The following is a 26,571-nucleotide window of genomic DNA, read 5'->3' as shown; positions in this document are numbered from 1 at the left end:
CTACAGTTCCTCGTCGTCGGTCAGACCCAGATAATTTGCGGCGAGCATGAGCTCGAGGGCGATGTCGCTTTCGACCTGAAACTCGCCGTTGTGGCCTCCGTCGAGGTTCCACTGTCTGCGGTAGGTGAGGTAGTCTACGACTTTCTGCAGGATCCGCGTCCGAATCGACGGAAATTTGAGCTCTCGCACGCGGCCTTCTTTATACAAGGCGTTTCCCTCCTCGTCCGCCGCAAGCATTCGGCGAAACATGGCGCATTGCTCCGCGACTTCGGTCTCAACGACAATAGGAACGCCCTCGCTGCCCACCAGCTTCACGTTTCCGTCGTGGAGAACCTTCCCACGCGCCGCGGAGGAAGCCGAAGACGGCCGAGACAGAGAAGAAGAAGCAGATTCGTTAGCGGGCGCCGGAGCTTCGCCTTCGCACGCTGGAGGCGCGGGCTTCACAGCGTCCGCGGCCGCGTCGCTTGCAGGGCGGAGGGGCTCTTCGGCAAAAAACGAAATCGGCGACGTCATCGTGCCACGTAACGGACGGAAGACAGCTTTTTCCCCTGCCCAGGCGCTTCACAGCACGGAAAGAGGGGAGTGAAATACTTCAGTACCTCTCCCCTCGAAGTGATCAAGCCTTCTTCTCTAACGCGCGCCTGCTGCAAGACACCAAATTTTCATCTTGAGGCGCGCTATAGGGGTGCTTCCATCGTTGGGCAAAAAACAAAGAGAGGTTCTCCCTCGTCGACTTGGAAGGCTCAAGCAGTCGAGACTGAGTAAAAAAATGAGAGACGAACTCGCGCGGTGCGGAGAACTATACACTCACAAGCTCGGTATCTGTCGACCTAAACAGCTTTGTACAGGAAACCGCGGACCAAAGAAAACAATGTCAGACGTTTGCGCTTCCTTCTCTTTCTCTTTGTGTGCGCCCGCCTCGATTCTCGACAGAGGAGAATACGGAAGGAAAAACGTAGACGCACTCTTCCTTGCAAGACGCAGCGAAGGCGCAGGAAGAGTGCCGCCAACCGTGCGCATACACCTCTGGCGACGAGTACGCCAGTTACCTTAGCAAAGAGAGGATGAAAAAGAGGAATAACCTTGATCGACCTCCTCTTCCTTTTGACTCAGGTGGTAGAGAGGGGAAATACGAAAAGGCACGGGACGTAGACGACTTTGCTTGCTACTAAAGGTCCTCTGCGCTCTGGCGACCCCCCGTTCCCTGCTTTCGAAAACACCTAGAAAGAGAGGAAAAGACTAAACTTGACACTAGCTTTCTTCTCCTGGGGAGAAGAGAAACTAAAGGCATGCAGATCGTTAACGGAACACTAAGGTGTTTGGGGCGCTGCAGCGGAGCGGTGGTGCTTGTCTTGTCGGGTTTCGCCTCAGAGTTGTTTGTTGAACATGATAGACACGTTACAGCCTATGTTGATTTGCTTGGAGACCTCAGACGAATGAGCGTGGAAGCCCTGTCTGAGGTTTACTGAGTTGCCGTACAGCTCACGCTACGCCCATGCTCCGATATCGCATCTGACGCGGAAGAACAGTTAGAGCAATTTTACCGGACACGGACACGCTGAGCACGAGAAGCATGACAAAGAGCCGTCAAGGCTTCCGTGTAGACAAACAAGACACAATGTGAACTCGTTGCTAGGGACGAAAATAGGATGATTTGGCACCTTTGCATGCTGCCGCCGACTTTTCCCCTGCGCGACTTGCTCACGCCTCACCGTACAGGCCCGCGGTTTCTGCATCTGTTAATCACGCGGTTCCTTAGCATCAAACTGCAAAACACGCCAATAGCGAAGCACTGCTAGAAAGAAGTTCGTCTGGTCTTTCGGCCTTCATCTTCCCCAACACTTTCTCCACAGCGTCGAGCTCAAACAGAAGCCCGCGATTCAACAGCCTAACCGCGTCGCTGTGTCTGCCATCCCAACCCCTGCGACTCATTCTGTACCTTCGTCCAACGGCAGGTATACGCAGCTTCTAAGAGCCTTCTCGTGTCTGAATGAATCTCCTCTGTTAGCTCGAAAGGAATGTTGCGTAACACATACCGGCTAGCGAATAGCCCTGGAGGAGGGTCACCGCTGTCGCCCGACGGACTTCGATTGCCACTTGCGCGTTTCTCGTCTTTCTCAGTGGAAAGGCACGCCCCTGTCTATCACCGCTCAAAGTTTTCTGTGATTAAGCGCTTGCGTGTCTGCTGAGCAAGAGCTCGTACCTTGGAATCCTGCCTCGGCCTGTAGCTCATGACGGCCCTGTCTGGCCAGACACTCGTATACCTTCTGCCTTTCTGCAGGGCTCGTCGTGATCGCTGTGTTTTCTGCAGGCTCTTGGTCGCTTCCGTAACTTAGGGGTAGTTGACACGATGAGCGACATCAAATACGAGCGCATTTTCTGCGCCGAACAGATCAACGTTCCGCCTGAACTCCCGACTTTGCTAAAGGAATACGCGAAACAAGTAGGCCCCTTCTCCACGGGCATACTTTGAGAGGTGATTCGAAGCAATTCAGAGATTGAAAAACCACTGGACTGAGCGCAGGGTGCGGCATCTTCGCCTGGCAGCTGAAGCAGCAAGTCCAGCGTCTCCAAGAGAGTTGGTGCCACTGTGGAATATCGAGAGCCGAAGGTCCAGCCTGGAGCGACATGTGTGCAGAAGCCAGGGCGGCGCACATTTATTCGTTAGCAACAGAAGCTCTGTGTTATAGCGATTCACGCTCCATGTCGCACACAATGGAGACTTACCTCGGCCTCACCAACGCCCCGCTCTGTTCGTTGATAGGGGGCAGTGTAGGCACAGCTCGCAACAAGGTTGTACCGAAGAGGCTTTTTGCTTAAATAAAGGCTCAGCGAACCGTTGTCACGAAGTCATTTCTTTACTGGGAACTAAGGAAAGAACCGGTGGTGCTGCAGTTTTCAGTCTTTTCAACTGAAGACTTGCGGTCTTCACTATGCTAACGGGCCGCCCGTCATCGCCACAGAAATTTGGTAGCCAAATGGAGTTTTTGCAGAACTCAGATCCACTCTCTCGTCTTACAACTTTTTTTTCTGTGGAACCTCTGTCCGATTCTAGCTCATCCGAGATGATCCAACCTGCGGCATGAAAGGTACGGCTGACAAAGTTTCCCTTGGTATGTTTCATCAAGGCTGCGAAGAAATCATGTAGTTGAAAGCAGTTCTACAGAAATCATGGGAGAGAGACGTCAAAAGGAATTTCCGTTGTGCAGGCTACCCCCGCTTCTCTCAGTCTCTCCACTCCTTGCAAGGCACCACACACAAATCTGGGAACCCTTTCCATCAAACAAAGCAATCCAAGGGGAACTCTGAACCTGTTTGTACCGGCTCAACCTCTCTTTGTTTTAGCTCGACTGTGGCATTTTACGGCGAGAGCAGGAATGCAGATACAACTGTACGGGGACTCGTGTATCACCCCGCCGAATAAGGGACAACACCGAAGACGCTGATATTCACTGTTTTGTGCATTTTGACTGCGACAAAAAAGAGCCCGTCTTCTTCACGTATGATCGATATACACGAATATTAAAAGCAGGTAAAAATACTTTGACCGGCCGTGCGATAAACGGGGACGTTATGAACTATGTGTACTCGATGCTGAAAATGCCAATCACGCATGTTCAAACTAAGGTGAAAATGCATTGCCCCTAGGTATTTCGTAGAAAGACAGAACTTTAAACTGGAGCTGGCGGAAGTGAACCTTCCTTTTAGCCGTAGTTTAATACTTGCTGGGGGCACTCCTTTATACGTCCCAGTCTGCTGCGTCACCTCAATGCTCTGTGACGCAGATCGACTCGAGGCTGAACAGAAACTCTACGAATGGTCATACGCGTTTTTCAAGAAGATGGATGCAGGTAACTGGATTTAGACGAACTGGGAGCACCTCGTTGTATTCCATTCTCTCGCTATGAAACTGCTGGAGCGTGCCGCTTGTCTCGCCCGCTGTGAACGACTCACTGCTGCGCGGATGGAACGGCCCCTTGTGGCGTGGAGCGCTCGGAAGAGCGATTCAAACGCTCCCCCGTTCAATGTATCCCAGAACTGCCACGGGAATTCATTCATTTGTGTACTGCTGTACCTACACATGAAGTATAGTGAGTTCACTCCCAATTTGTTTTTGGCTCTGATCTTACAAGGCACCCTCCGTAGTTCCCCGAACACCCCACGCCGGCTGAATATCAAATATTGAGAGAGGTATATATTCCCGCCTATGGATATACCACGTAATGAACAGCGGCGGGTATTCATCCAGCCACTCGGTCTTCGCCAGACAGCCTCCGCAGTTGTGTCTGAAGTCTACATGGAGGCTGTTTCATTTTTTTTCCCAACAGCCGCGCCCAAGCTTCCAGCTGTGTCCGAAGCACTGCTCGAAAACTGAGGAATCTGAGGCACCCAGAAGGTTCTATCCCTTTCGAGCAGTGCCCCAGAAACTCCTCTGCAACTTCTCAAAATAGGGCAGCAGCCGAGCCCAAACGTGGGCCCGCATGAGCATTTCCTTCATGCGCCGAACGGGAAACTCCATAGCTGCGTGGCTCAAGGGGGCGAGAAAGTGGAAAGTCGAACTTATTCCTACGCAGCCTGGCGGGTAGCACCACGACAGCGAATTCCGACGGGACATTGCCGCGCTGATCCTTCTGCTACGGAGCCGTCGCTGCATTCGCCGTTTTTCAGGGAATCCACTGCTAGTCTATCCTGCTCTTCTTCAGCAGGAGTCGTGCGTGTGCACGCTGTTGGTATGGACACATTCGACCATTTCCGGGAACCGGAAAAGCTACGTAAGTAAATCTGTGGATTCCGAGTACACACTCTGATGTCAAGCCTACAAAAAGGCTTGGCTGTACACGAGATGCATACGAGACTGGATCCCTACCTAAAAGTCGGCGTACGGGCTGGGCTATGTACCCGCGAACGCGTAGACGGACAGAGGCACCAGCTTGACTGCGAAAGCGAGAACTTTCGTTTCGATTGTGCGGAGAACTGGCCTCCAAAGCTTCGATTCAACCGTATGCATTGCTAGAATTAGAGAGGCACCATCTCCACTATCTCATCACCGCCTGGTGCAGAAGTTACGCGGCATCTCCGTCCCAGTGCACGTCTCTAGCCTGCGCCCGACACGTTTACTATACCATAACTACAGAATCGCCTCTAAAATGAAACCTCGGAGTCAGCTCGCTCTCGCTCCAGCGGAACCCCCAATAGCTCCAGTTGAGGCTGCAGCGTTTAGAGTGGCGTTGATGCTCCGGTTCGCCGGCTGCATTAAAAAGTCACCAACATGGAGACCCGTGAAACGAGCACTGGCGCAGGCTCCTTTTTTGGGATATGCACACCTACACACATACACGAACGTCTTCTCCCGCACGCGCTTGCGCCGACAGATGCAGAGACGACAATAGCAAGAGGAAACTGAACTAAAGGCGCATACCGACAGACGCGCGCACGATCGACACAGAGAGAAGGCGAGCTGCATACATCTCTTTTGGCACGGTCAACGATTTGCTATCGAGGACCGAAAGAAGCGCACGCATCCACCGCCACACAAACGCGACTTGGGAAAAAAAAACGCGCGTGCACCGGAAAATTCTGCCGGTTGAATTTTGCAGACGACCGCGTCCCCCCCACAAAAAAACGAAAACGGAAACGAACAGGAAACCTTCCCTGAGTCTTCAGAAGAAACGCCCGACTTGAACGCACTGAAAACTCGAACACCAACTCTCAGCGCTGTATACCCGGGCCTTGATAAGGTATTCAAGCAAATACACACACATACATTCATACACGCATATATATATATATATATATAGACAGGTTGATGAGTTCCTCCGCCGCTCGACCAAGCGTTGCCATGAAGTAAATTTCTACCGTCGATCTCAGCGCGAATGAAACGCAACTAAGAAAGGGTGCAGTGGCCCATGCGATGCGACTAGTGGTTCATATCGGTCACCATGTACAGCGGACTTTTCACCGCTTCCTTGCTGTACTCCGCACGCATCCGCGCGAGCAAGCGAGGATCGGGACTCAGGTGATCCCACGCTGCCTCGGATCGCCAGGGGACGTAGTCCTGCAAAGCGAAGACAGAACGCACGCACGCGGTTCCATCCACATCTGCTTTCGGTGTAGTATCTCAGACACTTTCCATATATGCTTTCCGATCTGTGTTCGATGGACAATCAATGATCTTAACTTCAGGTTGTATTTCCATTCTAAGTTCGTAACTATGGGCGCATCATATAACAAGAGTCGGTCTAGAGGTAGACCCGCCCGCGTGGAGATGTCCACCGACAGACATACGGAAAGTTTGTAAACACATGCACATATATGCGCATGGGTGCTTCTAGGGCGCATGCGCGCGCATGCCTACACACCACCGAAGACGCGAAACACTGCGAGTCTCGCCCGCACCCCGCGAAAACATCCTTCGACAGGCAGCTAATCCCACACGGAGGCGTGGGTGAAACGGAGAGTTCACGCGCGAGGGGTGTAGGCTGTCAGGCCTGAAACCCGAAACCCCTCAGAGCAGAGTTGTTCTATGCTTACCTTCAATTTGGGTAGCGGCTGGTGCATGCCGGCTAGCTGCGCCTCTTGAAGTTCCTTCTGCTCCTGCTGCGCCTTCGCCAAAACTGCTGGCGGGAACTGCAGCGGATCGCCTGTAAGTAGTGGGGGAAAAATACAACTCGTCGTCGCTTACTGTCATTCTTTCGACGCGTGCGCTTGCTCCTCACACCAAGTCGAGCAGCGACCGTCAAAACACAGCATCAAAAACGAAAACCAACCTCCCCGTGCAAGTCGCGGACCCCCGTTGATGTGCCAATCGGCCACGCACTGATCCGCACAGCCTGCTTCTACGGCAGACTCCAGGTGACGTGGATGAAAAACCGATCCCAGAAATTCTCTGCTCGCAGGAACAGGGAGTTAGGGATCCTCACGTCTTTCTCGCCCTCGGGTTCTCTCCCTCTTTCTCGCTCTGTCTCGACAAAGGTTGAAACGCGCCGCGCTCCTTTCTCTGCCTTGCCTCGTAACACACATACACCCCCTACTCACAAATATATATATATATATATATGCCGAGGCACGGCTAGCGGGATGGCGACGAAGCTTTTCAGCACGTTCAACGAACCTGTGCACGAAAACTGCTCCTTGAGAACCTCTGGAGACGCGGCGGCAGTTTGCTCTTCTGCGACTCGCCGCGTTCGGCGCACTGACGTGGCCCAGAAGCTGCTGCACGAGACGTTGCTGTAGGAGCTGTGAAGACTCTTCACAACCATGCGGGCCGGCCTGCAAGGAAAAGCCAAGCGATTGAAGAAGCGCGAGAACGTCACCACGGGCTCGCCTTCAAAGAATCGAACGCCAAACACCCTTTGAGATGACAAACATATCCCACAAATCCATCCCAGACGCGCACATCCTACTCCGACGCGCGCGCGATCCATGCAAGCAGACGCGCAGACCAGCCACGCCTACGTGCACGTACACACGCCTTTTGCCTTGGGAGTCCGGGGTCTAACGATGGCAGATTCAGATGAGACCTCGCTCAGCGCTCACGCGAACACGCCAGAGCCGAAGATCCGTGGTGCAGAGACACATACACGAGACTTATCACTGGAGGACGCATCCGAAGCATGCAGAGCGCAAAGCGGATGCGGCGTGTGTGTCTGTCGGTGAGATCTGACCTTGCAAAGCGGAAGCTGAAGAGCGCGGGCTCGAGAGTGTATTTTCCCTTGACGGGCTTGAAAGCCGCGGACGGGGCGTAGGGCTTGGCCGCGGCCTCCTCTTTCGGCGAGGGAGCCTTCACCTTGAAGAAAAAGCTGAACGGCTGCGCGGCGGGCTGTTCCTGTTGCTCCGGTTTCTCTTCCTCAATCCACTCGATTTTAGACGTTTGAAAGCCGTAGACGACGCCTAGCTCGGTCAGCACCTGCACGAAAAAGCGACAGGCGCGGCAGCGCTGCTTGAGTCTCGCGCAAACCCAAATGCTCTCTTCACACAGCAGACGATTCGAAAGAATTAGAGAGCGCGCCCTTCCCCATCAGTGGAGGCTCGCATGAAAGGCACTCGAACTGCCTCTCTGGTTCAACGCAACTGCATACATATACACATATATACATAAATATGTAGCATGCTTAGAGGATGGTGTGCCCAGGGAGAAACACGTCACGGGTCTGACACGAGAGACGCGGTGCACGTCTGGAGATGTCGGGACACGACTGCGCGGGCGAGCGGCTCAGAGATGCGTCCGCTGCCAGCGCAGGGTTTCGTGTTCAGGCCTTTGCGTCCTGGCCGCGGGGCGAAGCCTCCGTTGCAGCAAAGGTGTCCAGCAGATCCACGAGGTTTCTCTTGTTGCGCACTGTGCCGTGGTGCGTACCGCGACTTCGCGCGGCCCGCAGGCTGCGTCGGTGATGCGTCGCCCGCGCCAGAGAGGGTGGGTGACGAGCGTCGGTTCGCAAACCGCGCGGCGCTTCGTCCAGGGCTTGAAGGGAGGCTTCGCCGCGGGCCCGCCGGTCTTTGTGGCTGGAGCCTTCTTGGCCTGCATCTTCAAAAACGGATTCGTGAACGCGGCCGCCGCCTTCGCCTGCGACTCCGCGCACAGAGCAAGCGAAACCCGTGCACACAGCGAAACCGTCACTCGACGCATCGTCTTACAGCCTACCGACACAGACTCGCGCCGAAAAGCCGGCAGCCTACTGCCCGCCAAGAGCCGCATGGATCGATCAAGAGCCCACAAAGCGCAGCACGCGAGAGAAACGCGTACATGAAAGTCTAGAGAAAGATGTGACGGGATAGCATTGTACAGTTCGTGCACAAATGTACGCCTGCTACGGGGACATCGTCCGCATACATGCATCTGAATAAGTATTTAAATACATGTATACACACATAGGGATACACAGTTGAAAGGCCGGGGTGCGACGAGTTTGCCAGTGCTGTTTTGTACTTCGCGGGCACTAGATCGGCCGCAGCGCCGCCATGCACCTTGCTGCACACTCGCGGAGGGTCTGTCGTGGACTCCGCATTTGAATTCGTCTCACCACGGCAGAGCTTTCCGTCTTGGGGACATCGGTTAGCAGGTGGGCGCCCCATGTGTAAATGCACCCCTTGGCAGGGGAGACGCAGACGACGACAAAGTCTGGCCCCGTGGCGATCTTTTCAACAATCAACGGGAGTCCTGGCGTCTGCGGCAGCGGAATGAAGATCGGCGCGTCGCGAACGGACTTGCGGTCGGGACCAATGCCCAGCTGGCCGCGGTCGTTACGCCCCCAACCGAATACTCCGGACGCTCGGCTCACCATGACGATGTTGAAGGCGAAACCACACGACACCTGCAGCAGACACAGCCATAGAAGCGACCCTGAATGCCGCACGCCACCCCCCTGGTCTTGAACGAGAAAACAAAGAGGGTTGGAAACCCCGCCGGTTGCTGACTCCAACAATCAGCCTCTGTGCGCACCGAAGAGGAGCCGCGGGGCTGCCCCTGATGCTGCAGGCCCCTGCGGAAGGGAAGTGAGCTAAGGCGCGGTGAAAGTCTGGGCTGCGGCGCGGGATACCCGGCTGGGACGCGCACGCTGAATAGCCGAACACGGGTCTCTTGCACATGCACGCCCGACGGCTCTCGTGACTTCTGCGTGGGCGAGGTGGCGACCCGCGCCGACTGGAATCAATGAAGCCAGGTTCACTTCGCATTGCCCTCTCAGGCCTTTCTTACCATCATGGCGGGCTTGTCGTAGGGCAGCGGCACTCGACACGGCGTGTAGAAGTTGCTGTCTGGCGGAATCGTGTCGAGCGCGACGAACGCGCCAGACCCGAAGATGACGCACTGCCCGTCTCCCGCGACGATGGCTGTGTGTCGCGCGCCGACGCTTCCGCTGGAGAGACAAGGCAAAAACAAACCCACCACACGACACCCCAATATCGTTCTCGCGCAACGCCAAGAGGCCGCCGCCGCCACTGGACACAGGCGGCAACGGAGACGCGGCCTCGCTCTGCTTCCGCGAAAGGAGGCGACTTAAACCCTAAACCTTACAACGCTTCTCGCGGAGAAGCACACTCGCAGCGGCCTGGTCGATGCGCTGTCACGCCGAAGCGACGGGGTCGAAGGCACTCACTGCGCAGCCATGATGTTCTGTTCCTTGAGCGAGCGGATCAGCTGCGGCTCGTAGGCGCTTATGATGCGGTGGCCGAGCCCGCACTGGCCGAGTCTGTTGTCGCCCCAGGAGAAGACCAGGCCGTCGCCCACGAAGGCCACGCAGTGGTCCAGTCCCGCGCCGACCCAGGTGACTTGGTACGAATAGTCGACTTGGTGCGACAGCACATGCACCAGGTGACCTGGAAGCAACCGCGGAGCCCACGAAGGAACAGGAGCATGCAGTCGCCGAGCCGCGCCTCGCGAACGGCAAGCAGACGAAGAGTGAACACGCCAGGCGGAGGCAACCAGATACCGCGGCCGCTGCCTCCCCCCAGCCCCGCCAAAGGAGACGCAGACACGGCCAAGCCACACTCACTCACACAGAGAGGCGCATCGCCAACCCCTGTCTACGCGAGATACATATATTGTCTGTAGTATATGTATCTCCAGACACACGCAATACAGACAAATACAGAAATATATGGGCGAGTGCGAGGTGTGGCGTCTCTGGCGTTTGCGGCGGCGTGCAGGATGTGTGCGTCTACCTGTCTTTTTGTCTTTGTATTTCCGGAAGCCGCGGTCGATGAATTTAAGCGGTCCGGCGCAAACGAGGCCGTTGGAGCGCATCGTAGTCTCGGGCATGCCGAGCTGCCCGCGGTCGTTCCAACCCCAAGCGTACACGGTGGGGCGGAAGACGGCGAACTCCTCGTAAAGGCCCTTTCCTTTGCAAGTCACTTTCTGGCCAAAGTCCTGCCGGTCCACGCGCACGCGCTGCTGCAGGAGCACGAGCGAGTGCTGGCCGCCGATCTCGATCTGCTCCAACTGCCGCCCGATGCACGGAGAGAGTAAACGCAAAGCGCAAAGAAGAAGTCAGTCAGTGCACTGCGGGAGCCACGGAGAAACTGGACTGCGCGACGAAACCGAGAAAGTCACAACGAAGACACGCGCACGCCGCACACGAGGCTGAAACGACGGAGGAGACACGCCAGAAGTCCTGGCGCAAACTAGGTCGCGGCTGAAAGGCAAAACGAGTGCGCTCCTAAGATCTTGAAAAACCTCTTAACGCTCGCACAACGCGCAGACAGGAAAAACATGTGACCGCCAAAGTTGCTCCTGGACTGTGAAGCGTGCTAGGAGGCATTTTGATGGCTGACCGGCTTTTAGAGGAAAATCTAAAAGTGGAAGGAAAGACGCAACGAAACCTGGACTGCCGGTCGCTCCTCTTTACTCTGCAGCTAGCTAGCACAGGCGAGGGACGTTAGACTTCGTTTTTAAAGCAGAAAGCATACGAGACACTCACGTTAACGGCTGCGCCCTTCTCGACAGAAGTGTGGATATCCTGAATCTCGTTCGCCTCTGCCTGAATCTGCTCCAGCAGGCGCAGCAGCGGAGTTGCCCACGTCTGCGGATACACGTTCCTAATATCGCGGAAGGCCTGAGCAGCAGACAGACACGCACGCCGATTTCAGCAACAAAAGATGAACGCCACCTCACTCAGGCCCAGGATCCCTTCTGCACACATGTGCATATCCATACATATACAGACGCGATACACATGTATGTACGTAGACGCATATATACATAAAAACATACATACATGCAGACTTACATACATGCTGCACGCGTTCTCAAACTTTCGCATAGGGCAAAAACCAACTCTACAGTGCAGCGGAAAGGAAACAAAAATGCGCAGACGCCGCGCAGAATCGCATGTGCGTGCCTAGCTGCGCACCCTGCGCGTCTACGGTGAAAGCAACGACCGTTTACATGCGCACCTGAAAATCCAGTAGACTAAGGAAGCGTCGGTCTGAGCGCTGAGTGAAGCCGTCAAAGAAGCCCTGAGAGGCGAGCAGCGGCGCGCGGAGGAGCGAGACGGAGGTCTTTTCTCTTCGAGCCAAGAACGGCAAGCTGCCCTGTCAGAGAAAAGAAATGAAAAAAAAGACACGAGCACACGCCTCTCTATGAGCGTGTGACACTACGGGTGCTTGGTAAAATGAGCTCCGCCCAAATGCCTGAGGCGCAGCTACTACTGCTCGACGTAGAGCCGGAACGACTCTTTTTCGACAATAGTGTATATATAAATATGACAATCCAATGATGATGCACTGAACCTCGCAGCATTTGAGTTTGCTGTAGGCTCGCGAAAACCCGCACGTTCTTTGAAAACAAGCGAAAGCGGGCGAAACCCGCCGGGAACGACGAACAGAAAACAGCGACAAGCATAACCGAAGCACAGACCCGAGTGAAAACCAAAAGCACCGGATCTGAGCAGTACCTCCTCGGGTGCCCGCGAAAACACCGCCGTCCGTAAGCTGCAGCCTGGCATATACTTCTGCATCTTCGCGATGGACTATCCGCCACCAACAGACACGCATAGATATATATATATATATATATATATATATATATATATATATGCGGGGTATTGATTGCGCCTGTCTGCGTCGGGATTCTGGTTCAGGTCCATGCTCCACAGGCCTATACACCTAGCCGCGTCTATGGACGCATGTGAGCAGCCGCCCGCGAGTCCGACGGCCATGAAATGCTTCGGGTCTCGCGTGCGAGTATCAGGCGCGATTCGCACTTTAGCCGTACCTTGGGTAGCTTTGCCGCCGGTGCGAGCGCGTAATCGATCGAAGCCTCCAGTAGCATCTTCCGCAGGCGCCACCAGCGCTGAATGATGACCACAGCTTTCTTCGCTCGAAGAAATTCGTACTATATCCGGAGAACACAGAGATGCACAGAAGAGACACGTCCAAAGCTGAGGAAACAGGTGCCGAAATGTGCCAGACGGAGAACCCAAACAAGAGAAAAAGGCGGAACTTGCACAGCAGACTGAGAGGGCGTACGGAACGGCACGAAGGCACCTCAGCTGAAGCCCGCGATAAGGCCGATCATCACCACAGACCGGACAGACCGCTTAGAGACAGGCAATAAATGCCAACGGCCTGACGAGTCGGGCATGCCCGCATGTTAAACAATAAGGGGAAACGAAGGTCACGACTCTCACCCTGCGAATCTGCGTGAACGCCGCCGCCTGGCAATACACCACAGCGTCTCGAAGTGCGAGGTACTGTTTGCGAATATAGGCCATGCGGAAAAGACTCTGGAGCTTCAGCACAGCGCCTTCGTTTTGCATGCTGAAGGAACGGACACCACAAACAACGCCCGCGCGTAGACGGAAGTGGATCGCTCTCTCCACAACACGCATCGCGGTCGGCTTACTGTAGAGCTCAGAGGACCATACACCCCTGCCCGTGCATGCGCAAAAAAACTTCCTATATGCCACGCCAAGACGCACGCATGCATAACATAACATGCGCATAAATCTCCACGCTCCCGACGACCTCCAGGTGACGCCCCCTGCATATATATATATATATATACATACATACGGCGACAGATATATATATTTAATATGCATATTTATGCAAGTATATATATTTCTACATATACTTATATGCATGTCAATACAATCTGTTTGGTTCCCGAGTCTGGAAGGCGCGGCGGCGGCGTAGACAAGGGGCTTACTTGAGCATATCTCTGACGACAGTTGTGTGCTTAATGATCGGCGTGTAGTTCAGCTGCACGCGCAAGCTGTAGAGCTTCGAGCCTTTGCGGCGAATCGACAGAAGCGCAAGGGCGAGGCCGCGCAGACGATGGTAGCGTCGCTGGCAAATCCACCTAAGAAGCACCCGCCGGACACGCAAGACTTTAGCGCATCCGAAGGACCAGAGTCTAAAAACGAGGGCGATACGCTCAACAACGCCGGTGGAAAACACCCAGACTCACACTCTGACTCCGCAAGGTCAAGCTGCGTCGCAACTCTCGCGCATTCCGCATGCCTCGCCCAGACAGGGGAGGTTTGTACGGTAAGAGGCGCTGCGCGAGCCAAACGGCAGCGACAGCAGCGTGTATCGAGGCACAGCGACGACAAAAAAAACGCTTTCGAGACGTACCTCCGGACTTGCGCCTGGATGCGCTTCGCTGCCTCCGTTGGAGTGATTCCTAGGTCGATCTTCTCGAGCAGCGTCTCTTGAGCCTTGAAGCGGCGCCAGACATTCTGAAGGCCAAAGCGAAGGACAGAGACAGACGCCGTGCGCCGACGAACTGAACGCGAACGCAGCTGCTGTGAGGCGCCACACGCCCCCCGCCGAGATCTCAGGAGTGTTTTGACCTTGTTTTCCAGGCACGTGAGTTCCGACACCCAAAGGGCGCCACGCGGCCATGGCCACCCGCCAGCGCGAACAGACACGTGGAAACTGCGAAAAGATGAAATTAGTTCTCTAACGACAGGAACAAGCCTCACAGTTGCACCTCGACTATTACGCGTGCACCACGACCCACGCAGGCCTTTCGCCGTGTGCAGGTAGTGCAGCCTATCTATATATATGTATCTATCCATCTACATGTAGAGCATTGACGCCGGTAGATGAATACAATGCATGAACAGAGTGGATACGCACTGAAAAGACGTTGAGACGCGCAGACGACGGCGTCTGACACACTCGTCGTGCGAATGCTCACACGACGCAGAACAGCGCGTTCGGCTTACTTGAATGACCTGTGACGCGAACGTGAGAAGCAGCTCGTGACGCATTTTCCCTGCGAGCTTCCGCGCCATGATGCTGCGCCACCAGGACTGGATGAAGACCGCGCCCGCCCACCGGATGCAGAAAACTTCTCGGTCGCGATATCTGCAGGCAGACCACCCAGAAACACGCAAACGCTGCGATGCTGCAGTGCCCGCGACTGGCCAAAGGGCGCACAGAGCCGCGCTGGAGCACCTCAAACGACTTCAGAGGAGATGCCCACGCGCGCACATGCCGCATACTCAACTACTCGCCAGACTGCCTCGCGAAGGAGCAAACGCAGTCACGCCTCAGCGGCGAATATCGCGAATATCTCCACGCGCGAATACACACAGACCAGCAAGGCCCACAGCGGCGTTCACAGGACCACGGAGAGCCAGCGCATCGAGTCAGAAAACACATCTGCGCACATCCCCATCCACACCAAAGGGCGTCTGACACTCTCTCACCATGATGCTCCTGCTCGCTCGTTGCCCACAGACCGGTATGCCCACCTGTGCTATGTGCGTCTCAGCATATACATATATATACAGCAAATATACATATATGCATAGATACACTGGCATGCACAGAGACATTTACACCGTAGTGTGAGCGTGCGAGGCTGAGTTGGCAGACGGACTTTTGCTCCATGTTGGCCATTTGTTCCTCCGTGATGTTTGAGCGGCGGAATCGGTAGATGTGCATGCCGAAGAGGGCGACGCCTGTGAGGAGGCTGACGACTTTGTCGGTTTCGCGTTTCCTGGCGCACGCGATGACTCTCCGCGCCTGGCTCTGCGCGCGAACCGCCAGCCAGTGCATCTCTGTGCGAAAGAGCCGCGCGCGGAAAGTAGGCCACGCCCGCTGGAGCACCAGCACTGCGGGGAGGACGCGCCGCAGGGACGCCGCCCGTCTGCGAGGAGGCGAAGCAAAAAGATTGCGAAAGAAAGGTCAGACGGCAGACTTGTCCCCGCACGAGGCCCGACCGCCCCAGAAGGCGAAACGCCGGCGACAGCGGACGCTCGAGAAGAGCAGGCGAGCATGAGGGAGAAGAGACGCGGAGACTGCGACAAACTCCCCTACGCTGGCAGACCCGCAGAGGGAGGGGAATACAAGAAGGAAAGGACTCGACACATGGGTGCTCGCTTGCGAGGGGGAGTGGCTTCACAGCCCTCGCCGAATGCCCCAGGCGCAATTCCGAGCAGAGAAGCAGAAGCACCACGGAATGCGCTGTGAGAAGAACGAATGAAGAGGATTTGGAGGCCATCCGCAGACAGGAAAACGACGGAATCAAACCCTAAACCCTAAACTCCCGCAGCATGCTTTCGCGCTTACTGCATCTCGAGAATTAAAAAAGACCTTTTCCGGAAGAAGACGAGAGAGTGCCCGAGCTGGTACTCCGAAGGGGGAACCTCGAATGACTGGAAAGACAGAACACACGTGTTCGTATCTTTGCAAAATGCATGACGGGCAACATGACGAAGAAAAAGCAACGAGGCTCGCGCTCTTGATGGCGCCAACAGGAGAGACGAAACCAGGGAAGGAACCCAACACGCCTTTGCGAGTTTCGCTACAAGGGATACCGATGCATGCAGATGCTAGAATTGAGAGCTACGGAGGTCGGCGAAGCAAGCCGTACACCAGAGGCAAGGTGCGGCGGTAGATAACTAGATCGGCGAGTTGAAGCATGGACATGCACACATGGATGACAAGAGGCCCTGCCACCGTTGCAGGCAGCTGTCAGTTCTTGCGTCTGTTCGGGCAGGCGCAAAAACTGACAGCTGTCTACGCAATTGACGCAAATAATTCGGTTCAGGACTGGTGGCTGGGAGAGGTGCTCCATTAAAAAGCTTTAGGTGTGAGCGGAGTGCCGCAGACCACGACGAAAAGCCTCTGGCGTTGTACTTCACCCAGCCACGCACAGAGGGAGTGAGGCCACGACATGCAGCAGCGAGAGAAGGAGCAACTGTTTCCTGTTTGGGAATGCTCCTACCTGCAGCAGATAGATGACTGCGTCTTTGGGCTTTCGCGCGTTGATGAGCTCTTCCACAGACTGGTGCGAGTAGACGACCGGGACGAAAAGAACGGCGTAGAGACGGAGGAATTCGTAGAAAGTGAGGCGCACAGTCATGCCCTGGTGGTGGAAGCGGCAGTACTTCTGCACAGTGGACAGGCGACAACACGGGGCGCAAAGAGAGACACAAAAGTTGAATCGAACCGGCACTCGAGACTCTCGGTCGCCCCTCGGAGAAGACCGAGCAGACGCGGCACAAAGAGCGGGCATGAAGAGGCGACCGCCCACCGGTAGCACGGAATCCGGGTGCAGGTACGAGCTTCTAGCGCACAACCGCCTGGTAAAGGGAGAGCGGAGACTCCCGCCCCCGAAGCATTGCATATTAGGTACATATAAGCCTACGGGCGTCGTGGCACGCGCAGTAGACTGTGAGTCTTCGGGTCGGCAGTGGAATGCGAAGTACGCACAAGGCGGCACTTCGTGCGCACTTGCACACTGTTTCTGTTTCTCTGGTTCGCGGCGAGGCCGCGGCAGCGGAAGCCGGGAATCTTTTTTTCTTCTGGGTCGGATATCTCACCAGGATCTGTAGGTCCTCGAGTTGCGAGACCACGTGTAGGTAGTCGAAGACGCGTTGTTTCTCTTCGAGATTTTGCGCGTGGATCGCGAGTTTCGCCCCGAACTCGTTCAGGCGCGACATGATGGAGGTGTCGCCTGCGAGCTCGAGGACAGTTTCCGGTTTGGTTTCCTTCCACGTGAACTCGGTGGTGTACGTATCCATGAAGCCGGGGACCTGCAGCCCCTGAAACTTGCGAAAAAGTGCAGGCCTGCCCTGCGCGTCAGCAGGAGCCGCCTCCTCTAGCGGGGAGGGCGTAGGCTCCTTGTCGGAGTCTGAAGAGCTGGACGAGTCCGCGCCTGGCTCGCGCTTGCGGAGGCGACGGTCGCGACCGCGCAGCCGACTGAGCCTGCCGGGGGTCGACTGCGAAGAAGACGAGCTCGAGCTGTCGCTGTTAAAGATGCCCAGCGGGTCGCGCCCGTGCGCGCCGCTGTGGAACTCGTCGCCCAGCGCCGCGGTGATGCAGCTGCCGCGCAGGCGCTTGGCCGCAATGAAGGTGCGACTGCGCGTGAAGGACGCCGCCCGCGCGACGATGTCGTCCTCGACTGAGTCTTCGTTCCGCGCAAGCGCAACAGACGGAATATCCGGCCTCACAGAATTCAGCGTCGCAATGAACTGAGCCTCCGGCGCATCCTGTGCGGAAAAGAAACAAAAACACTCGCCGTCGAGTGCAATCGAACCGACGAGCCCAGAAAAAATCCGCTCCCATCCAACACGCTCTACCTCCAAATCGGCGGACGTGTGAAGATTTAGTATCGATTTTCATATTTATATTAAATATATATATATGCATGTGCAAAGGCAGTGGCTGCGCAAACAGGTGTCAGCCGAGAACAGACCGTGCTCCGGGTGAATACAGACACGGAAACAGACACATATGTATGTATATACACATATATACATACAAGTGTATATATATGTATATGGATGCTAAAGAGGTCACTGTGTCAGGAACCCCTGCACGGCGCAGGAAGCCGGCCGAATACATATCCACGTGTGAAAATATCGCTGTGTTATACTGGATGCTTCACGAATCCGAATGCAATTGAGAAACTCGTTGCTATGTTTAGCGTAAGTTTCTGTCCCCGTCGAGCTCACGAGCTCATCCGCTCGCAGCCAAGCGTTCGCCAGCTCGCAGAAGCGCGAGGCGAGGTCGGTTCTGAGCGTGTGGAGCGGCAGACCCTCTTCGGCGTCCGAGTCGACCATGAGGATCGTGCGAAGCAGAGGAAGGCGCGACTGAGTCAGCGTCATTCTCAGCTCTGCAAGCACAAAACCCGACAATGGCAGCCCTGTCTGCCGCACCCCACACTTCAGGGCTGAGTCACACCCACGACCGCACGCAAACAGCGCGCCGAAGGACAACAGTGAACTCATTATAGGCTCGCACACGCGCATACCGATTTGTGGACAAGACAGCCAGTTCCCAGTAGAAAGACACGTCCAGCTTCAAGAACCGCAAACACATACACTCGTACACACATCTCTACATACATGTATATACGCACATATAGCGAAACTCACAGCTGAGTCCACGTTGACGCAGAGCGAAACATACGCGTATACGAGTGCCTGTCCTTCAAGACGAACACCTATATATACATTATAGATATAGGTAAACAGATAGATTCGAGCCCTGCGGTGCTTTCTGTCTTCTTACCTCGCGTGAAGGCGAAGGCCGCTGCGTTCACTGAGACGAAGTCGCGGGCGTCGTATCGAACTTGCCCGGTCGTGTGGCGAATCACGAACTGCCCCAGGACTTGCGAGACAGGCACGCACACGAAACGCAAGTGAAACACGAAACACACACCGCAGAGTCAGTCTGCGACGGCGTCGTAGCGTGTCTGCGAAGGAGTCCTTGCCTCGCTTCCGCCTCTCAGCAGCCGTCGCGCGCAGTCTGCAAACGCTTTCGCTCGCTGCCCATGTGCAAGTTCCCTCGCCACACGTGCACTGCAACCCTGTTTCTTGAAGCGTACGTGTTAGATACATTTTGCGTCTTTACAAAGTCGGATGACACGCCGGACGCATCCAGACCTGCGTAGCCGTGCTAGCCGGCGGTGTCTACATGCACGCCTAGCGAAGGCACGCATGCAGACAAACATAAAGACGAATACATACGTGTAGGTTTATGTATATGTGACAACGCAAACAGGTCTTGCTCTGAGGAGCCGTCGAAGGTCTGCTTCACCTCCGTATTCCCGCGGCGAGGCGTACCTGGATCCTTCCTGGAGTAGTTCATGACTGAGCGGCGCTTCACATCCTCGTCGCCTTGGCGACCGCGCGGCTTCCTCATGACAAACATGCCCGCGATCTGCTTCTCTGCTTCCCTCTGGTCAAAGGCCACCATCCGTGTTTCCAAGCGCACCGCCCGAACGCGCGCCTCCTCAAACCCCGGCAGCACCTACGCGAAAAAGCGCAAAAGAGAAAAACTGCGAGAGCGTCCTGAAGTGTTCGCAGGCACTCGTGGTTCGGAGGGTGAGCGAGGGAGCGTTCGCCGAAGAAGGGGGTGAAGAAGCTGTCGCGTCGACTGCAAACAGTTCCACTCCCAAGGGTTGCCTGGCTGTCTTACGGAAAAAAATCCGTCGTCGGAAACATTGTTAAGAACCGCGTCCACGAGGCGAAACGCCGACGTGATCCCTCCGTTGGTGGGCACGACGACGAACTCGCCCTCAAAGACGCCGTTCAGATGCTTCAGCTTCTGGAAAATCCCTTTAGGGCCCCCAATCACATTCAAAATCTCCAGCGGCTGGCAGTAGTCCACGTCGGGGCTCTGGACACCTTCCCGCTTGTACAGCTCCTCTTCTGCAGCGCCCATACACGGACACGACGCACAGCGAGCGGTGGAAGGAGAAGGGAACACGACGCCAACGCCGAAAGGGCTCACACGGAAACACGTGAACGCGCCAGAGCCGGGAGGCCACGCCGATGGACATCGAGGCGCAGCATCTGGCCTCCACCCACCCTGCTCCCGGCAACCGCGAGATGAACCCTAAAAAAGAGACCCCACGGGGCGATACGGCTGCGGGCGACGACGGCACCGAAAAGCGGCATAGAGAGAAACCGTGAACGCGGCAACAGACCCCGACCTCGCACGCAGCTGCATATGCGCGTATTCATGCACACACATACACATATATACTCGTGTGCGAATGCAAGGGGGCATACGCATCGGCGGGAGACGGTGTTTGACTCAGCAAGGTGCGCCCGTGGGACTGATCGCCGTCCGCGGATCCTCGGAAAAAAGAAAAAGCCTACCGTAGCTGAAGCCCCAGGTGACGAAGAGATTCAGCGCGCACTCATCAATGTAGTTGCGAATCAGCTGCAAGAGAGACCACGAAGGGTTAAGCCGCCGGAGATCCAGACCGGTCGAGGCAAGCAAAACGATGCTCCTGCAGAGCCCGCAGATCCAAAACAGCGTCGAGGTACAACAGAGTCCACACAGGAAAACTCCGGCACGCACTTAGACAAAGCAGGAGGTGTGTGGCTCGACACCCACCTTACACGCATGCAAACACATATACGAGTATATATTTGGGGCTGCCAAAGCGCCTGCGGATGATGCGGTTGACGGCCACGCGGGGCGTCCAGAGAGCGTGCGTGGGGCGGTCCGCTGGCTCTGCTGGGCCTCCCGCCCCCTACCGCCCCGTCGCACCGGCTCCACGCCAGAGAAAGCCGTGTGACGAAGAGAGAGAAACGTACGTCTCGGGAACGCGCGTCGCATCTTTTTTGTGGAACGCCTCGTTGATTTGTCCGACGAGCCACCAGCGCAGCCGCGCGAACAGCTTGAGCGCGAGATTCCGCACTTGCCACTCGGCCTCTTCTTCGTACAGTCTCTTCAGGGAGCCCAGCGGCACGACGCAGATCTGTTCAAGCTGAAAATCCACACAACCGTAGGCAAATCCCAAAGCTCCAAGCTGAACAGGATGAGCTATCTGCGTACCAGCGTGCACACATCCATATGCATTTATACATGTGCACAGTATGTATGTGGCCAAGCACTCAGGCTGGCGGCGGCCATCCCGACGCCTGTGGAGCTGATGGGCATCTGCCTCCACTTCACGTAAAAGAGGAGTAGAATACTCTTTCCTGGCGCAGGATGCGCTCAGGCATTCCGATTGAGTCGGGGAGGACTAGAAAAGCCGTGGTTTTTCACTCGCCACTTGCTGGCTTTCCCCTCGAAGAACTTGTCAGCTGCGGCTAGTGACGCGACCGCGGTCGCGGCTCGGAGACGCAGGTGAATGACTAGCGACGCGAGTCCGAGACCCTCCAGCGAGCCGCTCAAACGCGCGAGTCCACTCACCAATTCCACAGCGTCACGTCCGGCGACAAGGGGCACGGGTGTCGTCACGCGCGGGCCCTCCCTCGAGGCCACCTCCTGTTCCGACCTTCGCCATGTCTCCGCAGCGTCTGAACAGAACGCAGTCCAGCCGCGCAGCCGTTCGGTTGGAGACCCAAAGTTCCCTCCTTTGCCTGGGGCGCTCGGCATGTGTGCAGGCATGGCTGCCGTTCCTCTCCCCACACGAACCCACATGCACATTTATTTGCGCAGGGCCCTCTCGCCATGCCGCAGTGCTGTACGCACAGGGAGACCGACGAACCAAAGAGCTGCTCCAGGAGGAGGCTGAAGGCCCGCTTCCCGTGAGCCCTTGCGCGAGGGCATCGAGGGCGGTACAGCTGCCTGACTCGCGCGCGGAGTGCGAAATGCCCCTTGCACCGGACGTTGGCTTTCACTCGGATGAGACTGACCTGCGACGAGCGCCCCAGCGACGAGGCGCGTGAAGTCGCCGATCTCTTCGTCTGTGCACCCTATGGCTCTCAGGTCATCGAAGAACTGCAGACAGGCTGTCGCTTGGATTTTTTCGTAGGGCAGAACCGGCTGCGGCGGCAAGCGACTCAGCAAAAACATGGCGTCGACGGGGTGGAGCTGCGTCTGGGCAAGGATCTCGTGCGTTGGGTTGTGGTGCACGCCGGAGAGAAGCGCGTAGAACAAATTCGCCATGGGCAGAGGGTAATACGTCCGCCGCCCTGCGCACGCTGCCAGTTCACTGCAGAGACCGCAAGGGAACAACAGTCGGAGCTTCCCGATATCTGCACAGCGACGTCGCCACGCGTGGACAGCGAGAGACGCACCGGCATGCATACCCAGGAAGGACGCGTGAATATGCGAGAGGAGGAGTAAGCAGCGACTGAGACAAGAACTCGCGGGGCCACACCGACCGCGCCGCCTACATACAGGGATGCACAGAGCCATACAGACCGGCCCTGTCAGGCGGGGGTAGGCAGGCTGTCAAGCGCTGCCGGAGTTTCAGTGACAGATGGCCTTGGAGGCCCAGCTTTTTACAGACTTACACAGATGGTTCTAGAGCTGTATTGGGGACTATCGACACGCCCATGAGGCAGTTGTCCGCGTCGAACTCGAACCGCACCATATCCACGCAGTGCCCGTACACAACCTCCTGCTGTGTAGTGATCGCCAGCAAGGTGCGCACGCGCGCCACTGCGGCCAGGAGGTCTTTCTGCTGCTCTTCGGCCTCCTGGAGCTGCGAGACACCAGAAAGAAAGGAACCGAAGACACCCCGTGAAGGCGAGGGCCGCCTGCGGCGAGACTGCAGACCCGTGGAGCGTCGCGAAAACACGGACAGGCCTGTGGTGAGATCCGCTACGCATCCCCCCGTGGCGGCGAGCGTACCGCGCGAGCCGCAGCCTCCGGCTTGACCTCTCGATCCGCTGGATTGACGCGGGGGGCGAACTTGTAGATGTAGCTGACGAGCTGTCTCTGAATGTCATCCTGGCACGCGCGGAGCTCCCCGAAAGTGAGGATAAACTGGTTCCTGCGCTTCAGCCAAACGTTCTCAAGGGCCCGGCGAGCGACGAAGAACGGATGCGGCTGCAGCTCGTGGATCTCTGCCGTGTAGTAGCGCCACATGTTGTCTTCGCTGAGCTCCGCCTCCAGATGGCGCTCGCGATTCGTCGGCGGGAAAATGGAGATGAGCAGGTTTCCGCACTTCGTGAACGGCTCCTTGCGCATGAACCGCCTCCGCAGCGTGTCCATGATGGCCGCAGGCGTGCTCGACGACAGATACAGCAAATCCCCCATTCGGTTCTCGGGGTCGTAGGCGCTGAAAAGAGCAAAGCCACCCCCGCACACCTAGGCTGCCACGAGCGTGAAGATAAGTAGCATGAACCAACACGGGATGATATCCGCTTACGAGGCATACACATGCGTGCAACCAGACAGTCGGTGCAACCGACGTCCCCCCCCCCTCTTCAGTCCTACAGAGATTCATACGATGCAGCAATCGTCGATAAAAAGAGACAGCACCCCCATCTCGAGTGGCCAGACGCAGGTGCTTGCAACGTGATCTGGCGAGTGCGAAGCTGAGAACACGACGCACAAACTCGCTGCCGCATGCCTCCCACGGGCCCTCGAGAGAGTGAGGCGGCAAGTGGCGGAGCCGCTCGCTCAGGCGTTCTCTGCACCATCCGCGGTCTGAGCGTCCATACGCGGCTGACCGCAGTTGCATGGACTCTCGACTCTAGCAGGGCTTCGCAACGCCAGGGGATGCCTCTGGAGCCGGCCTGAATCATGGGCGTGCCTCCGCAGAGAGTGCGCCCGCCGGCGCCCTGGAAGAGCCCGCGGCGTTTGCATGACTTTTGGCAGCTGCTCGCGGCGACCTTGGGGCAGGCGACGCACGCCGTCGTCTCTTTTGCTCGCGCTTACCTTCCTGAAGGCAGCATCCCTATGGGGACGATTTCCTGCCGCGCATCCGCAACGATGTCGGGCCGAGCCTGCGCATCCGGCTTGAAGCCGCAGGGGTCCACGTAACGCCCGTCTCCAGCCCCTGCAGCGCCCGGGTCTTTTTCAGAGTCAACCAGCTGTACGAGGACGCGACCGAGGAGGTTCGGGTCGACGATCTGCGCTGAGCGGTGGCGCTCCTGCGGCGGCGCAGACGCCAGCTGCTCCCAAGGGTCCTCGACCTTCGCGCGCGCTTCGTGCCGCCCCAAGCGACCTCTCCTCACTCTTGCCTTCGCTCCCCGCCCCCGGCCGCCGCGTTGCTGGCGCTTGTTCAGGCGCCCGGTGGCATTTCGCAGCTTGCCAACGCCGCCGAGGGCGAAGGGCAGCTTCTCTTCGTGTGGCCGAAGCAGAATGCGAGAGCCGCACCGCAGAAAAGAAGTCGAGCGCCACAGAAGGGACGTGTCAACCTCCTCCCAGAGAGACGGACCCGCGTCCCCGCTCAGAGATGAGATCTCACTGCCCGAGAAGTCCTCCTCTTCCGACTGACTCCCCGAGCCTGTCACGTCCTCCGGGAGTGCTGCAGACGAAATCAACGCGAAAGCGACCTATACAGACGGGGCACCACTAAGTGAGAGTCGACGCACGTGCCGGAACACACGCACACACACTGAGAAAGGGAAAGGGAAAGAAAAACGAAGAAAAAAAAGAGTCGTCGCCCCTGAAAAAACAGGGCTTCCTGCGTACTAACGCAAGACGCCACATCTTCCGCAGCACCAAAGGCAACAGTGCGAGACAGCAACGGAGACAGAGCAAGCGCTGCGAGACAGCTGTCTACTCCAATGTCTCGCAACACGAACACCAGCGTAGCGGAGGGCCTGACTCGGGTCAGTGTGCCGCGGGCATTCCTCGAGCTCCTCCAGCCGCCACGTACCTAAGCGGACCTACGGCGAGAGCGGAGTAAGCATACTGGCATCAGGTAGGCCCGCCGATCCCAGCAGGCTCTCCACTGGCTCACGCGCTTGCTCGGTTGCGAATACACATGTGCACTGAATCCAAGGCAACCGCACTGTACAGCAGTGGAAACGGGTACCCGCATACACACGGAACGCATGGGCCTGCAGTGTGTGAAAGCGCGGGCGCATGCATGTCACATCCACCTGGTTGGCGAACTCAAGAAGTAAGAGGGTCATTTCCATCGAATGATAGCCACAAACCTACCAGGCATTTGGCGAGACGTCTCAGACCCCCTTCGACGCGTGTCCACGCTGAGCCGGCCTGCGCCATCCGTGAGCGTCCCATCAACACTTCCGCGGCCTCCTGAGCACATCAAAGGACACCCCGCCAGCCACGGAACGCTGCGTGATGAAAGCCCCTGAGACATGTCTCGAGAGGCCCGAAAACCCGCGTCCCCGCGCCGCTGCCTGACCGCCCCCCGCCTACGCCAAGGCGCGGCGTCTCTGCGCCGCAGGCGGCGCCAGTCGAAGTGCATGGAAGCTGTGCTCGGGAGGCACTGCTTCCTGGACGCCTGCGACATCGAATCCGGTCGTAGGGAGGTGAACCACGATACCATGCATTTTTTCCGCAAGCGGGAGGGTGCAGGTCTCTCTTTCGCACAAAGCGCAACGCTCATGCTACAGACTTACCCGCTGTTCCAGCAGCATTTCCTGCCGCAACAGCGCCGCGGCCATCTCCGGCTCCGGCCCCTGCAGTGGGGGGCGCCGCGGTCCCAATGAATATTCTCTTTGGCTTCGGGACCGACGGCGGCGGTGGAGTCGTGCTGGTTGGCACGGGGGAGGGCGGATGGGTGCTGGGCGCGGCGCCGCTAGGACCTCCAACGTCAGACCTTCTGCTCTGGGCAGTCCCAAATACAGATCTTGCGTGGCTCGTGCAACTTGCGAAACGCGCAGAGGGCCGCTGCGCTTGTGAGGCCTTCGCTCCCAGCGTATCTGGGCTCCCACTCGCTGCACGCGGAAGGCCTCCTTGGTCTTTCTCGCGCAGGCGCAGACGCGGCGCAAAGTCGTGGGCAGCAGCCGAGTGGAAAAGACGTGAATCAAGTGCCGAGGCGGGGGACGACGAGGAAGAAAGGAGGGGCAGATCTAGATCGAAATGGCTTGGCAGGCTTGCCAGCCTTGACGAATTTGCTGTTGAGGCCGCAAGCTGGCTGGACAGACGGCACGCCCGCGAGACAGCTGCAGATGAAGACGATGCGAGTGCTGAACGAGGCAGACTGGGCGGGCTGCTGGACTGCCGGCTAACTCCATGGTCCGGAGCTTGTCCGCGAAGGTGCAGAACCGACAGCGAAGCCGGCGCATCGTGGCGTAACGGGGCGGGCAGGGCCGTCTCTGACCGGTCTTCTGAACCGAAAACAGACGCCTCATGCGCGAAAGCAGAAACAACTGACGAGTGCTCAGGGTCAGCAGGAAAGGGAACGGAAATAGGGGACGCGGAAGAAACGAAAGGATCACGAGGGGGAGCAGGGGGACGCAGGGGGCGCCCTCGCCTCCCGCCCGGGGGGGTCTCCATGGCCGA

At 57.0% G+C, this 26,571-nt stretch overlaps 2 protein-coding genes across 2 annotated transcripts; both read right to left on the bottom strand.

The window, feature by feature from the left end:
• BESB_019500 (uncharacterized protein) lies at positions 1-513 on the bottom strand (the record flags this gene model as incomplete). The annotated part of the gene is made up of 1 exon (XM_029360659.1): positions 1-513. One exon carries the CDS (start codon positions 511-513, stop codon positions 1-3), a length of 513 nt encoding a protein of 170 aa, XP_029216018.1.
• Positions 514-5,917: 5,404 nt separating this feature from the next.
• BESB_019490 (myosin head (motor domain) domain-containing protein) lies at positions 5,918-26,565 on the bottom strand (the record flags this gene model as incomplete). The annotated part of the gene is made up of 33 exons (XM_029360658.1): positions 5,918-6,055; positions 6,532-6,641; positions 7,112-7,269; positions 7,665-7,906; positions 8,354-8,560; positions 9,018-9,308; positions 9,692-9,851; positions 10,092-10,311; positions 10,657-10,933; positions 11,412-11,546; positions 11,887-12,024; positions 12,707-12,826; positions 13,122-13,251; positions 13,643-13,795; positions 14,071-14,174; positions 14,667-14,808; positions 15,326-15,595; positions 16,018-16,103; positions 16,676-16,840; positions 17,274-17,942; positions 18,408-18,568; positions 18,967-19,065; positions 19,521-19,707; positions 19,876-20,108; positions 20,562-20,692; positions 21,006-21,178; positions 21,607-21,713; positions 22,053-22,351; positions 22,656-22,846; positions 22,996-23,425; positions 24,028-24,619; positions 25,261-25,359; positions 25,686-26,565. 33 exons carry the CDS (start codon positions 26,563-26,565, stop codon positions 5,918-5,920), a joined length of 7,497 nt encoding a protein of 2,498 aa, XP_029216017.1.
• Between the last annotated feature and the right edge of the window lie 6 nt (positions 26,566-26,571).

The sequence above is a fragment of the Besnoitia besnoiti genome, chromosome XI (assembly GCF_002563875.1).
Source record: "Besnoitia besnoiti strain Bb-Ger1 chromosome XI, whole genome shotgun sequence".
NCBI classification, from domain to species: domain Eukaryota; phylum Apicomplexa; class Conoidasida; order Eucoccidiorida; family Sarcocystidae; genus Besnoitia; species Besnoitia besnoiti.
This window is presented reverse-complemented; position numbering and strand designations above follow the sequence as displayed.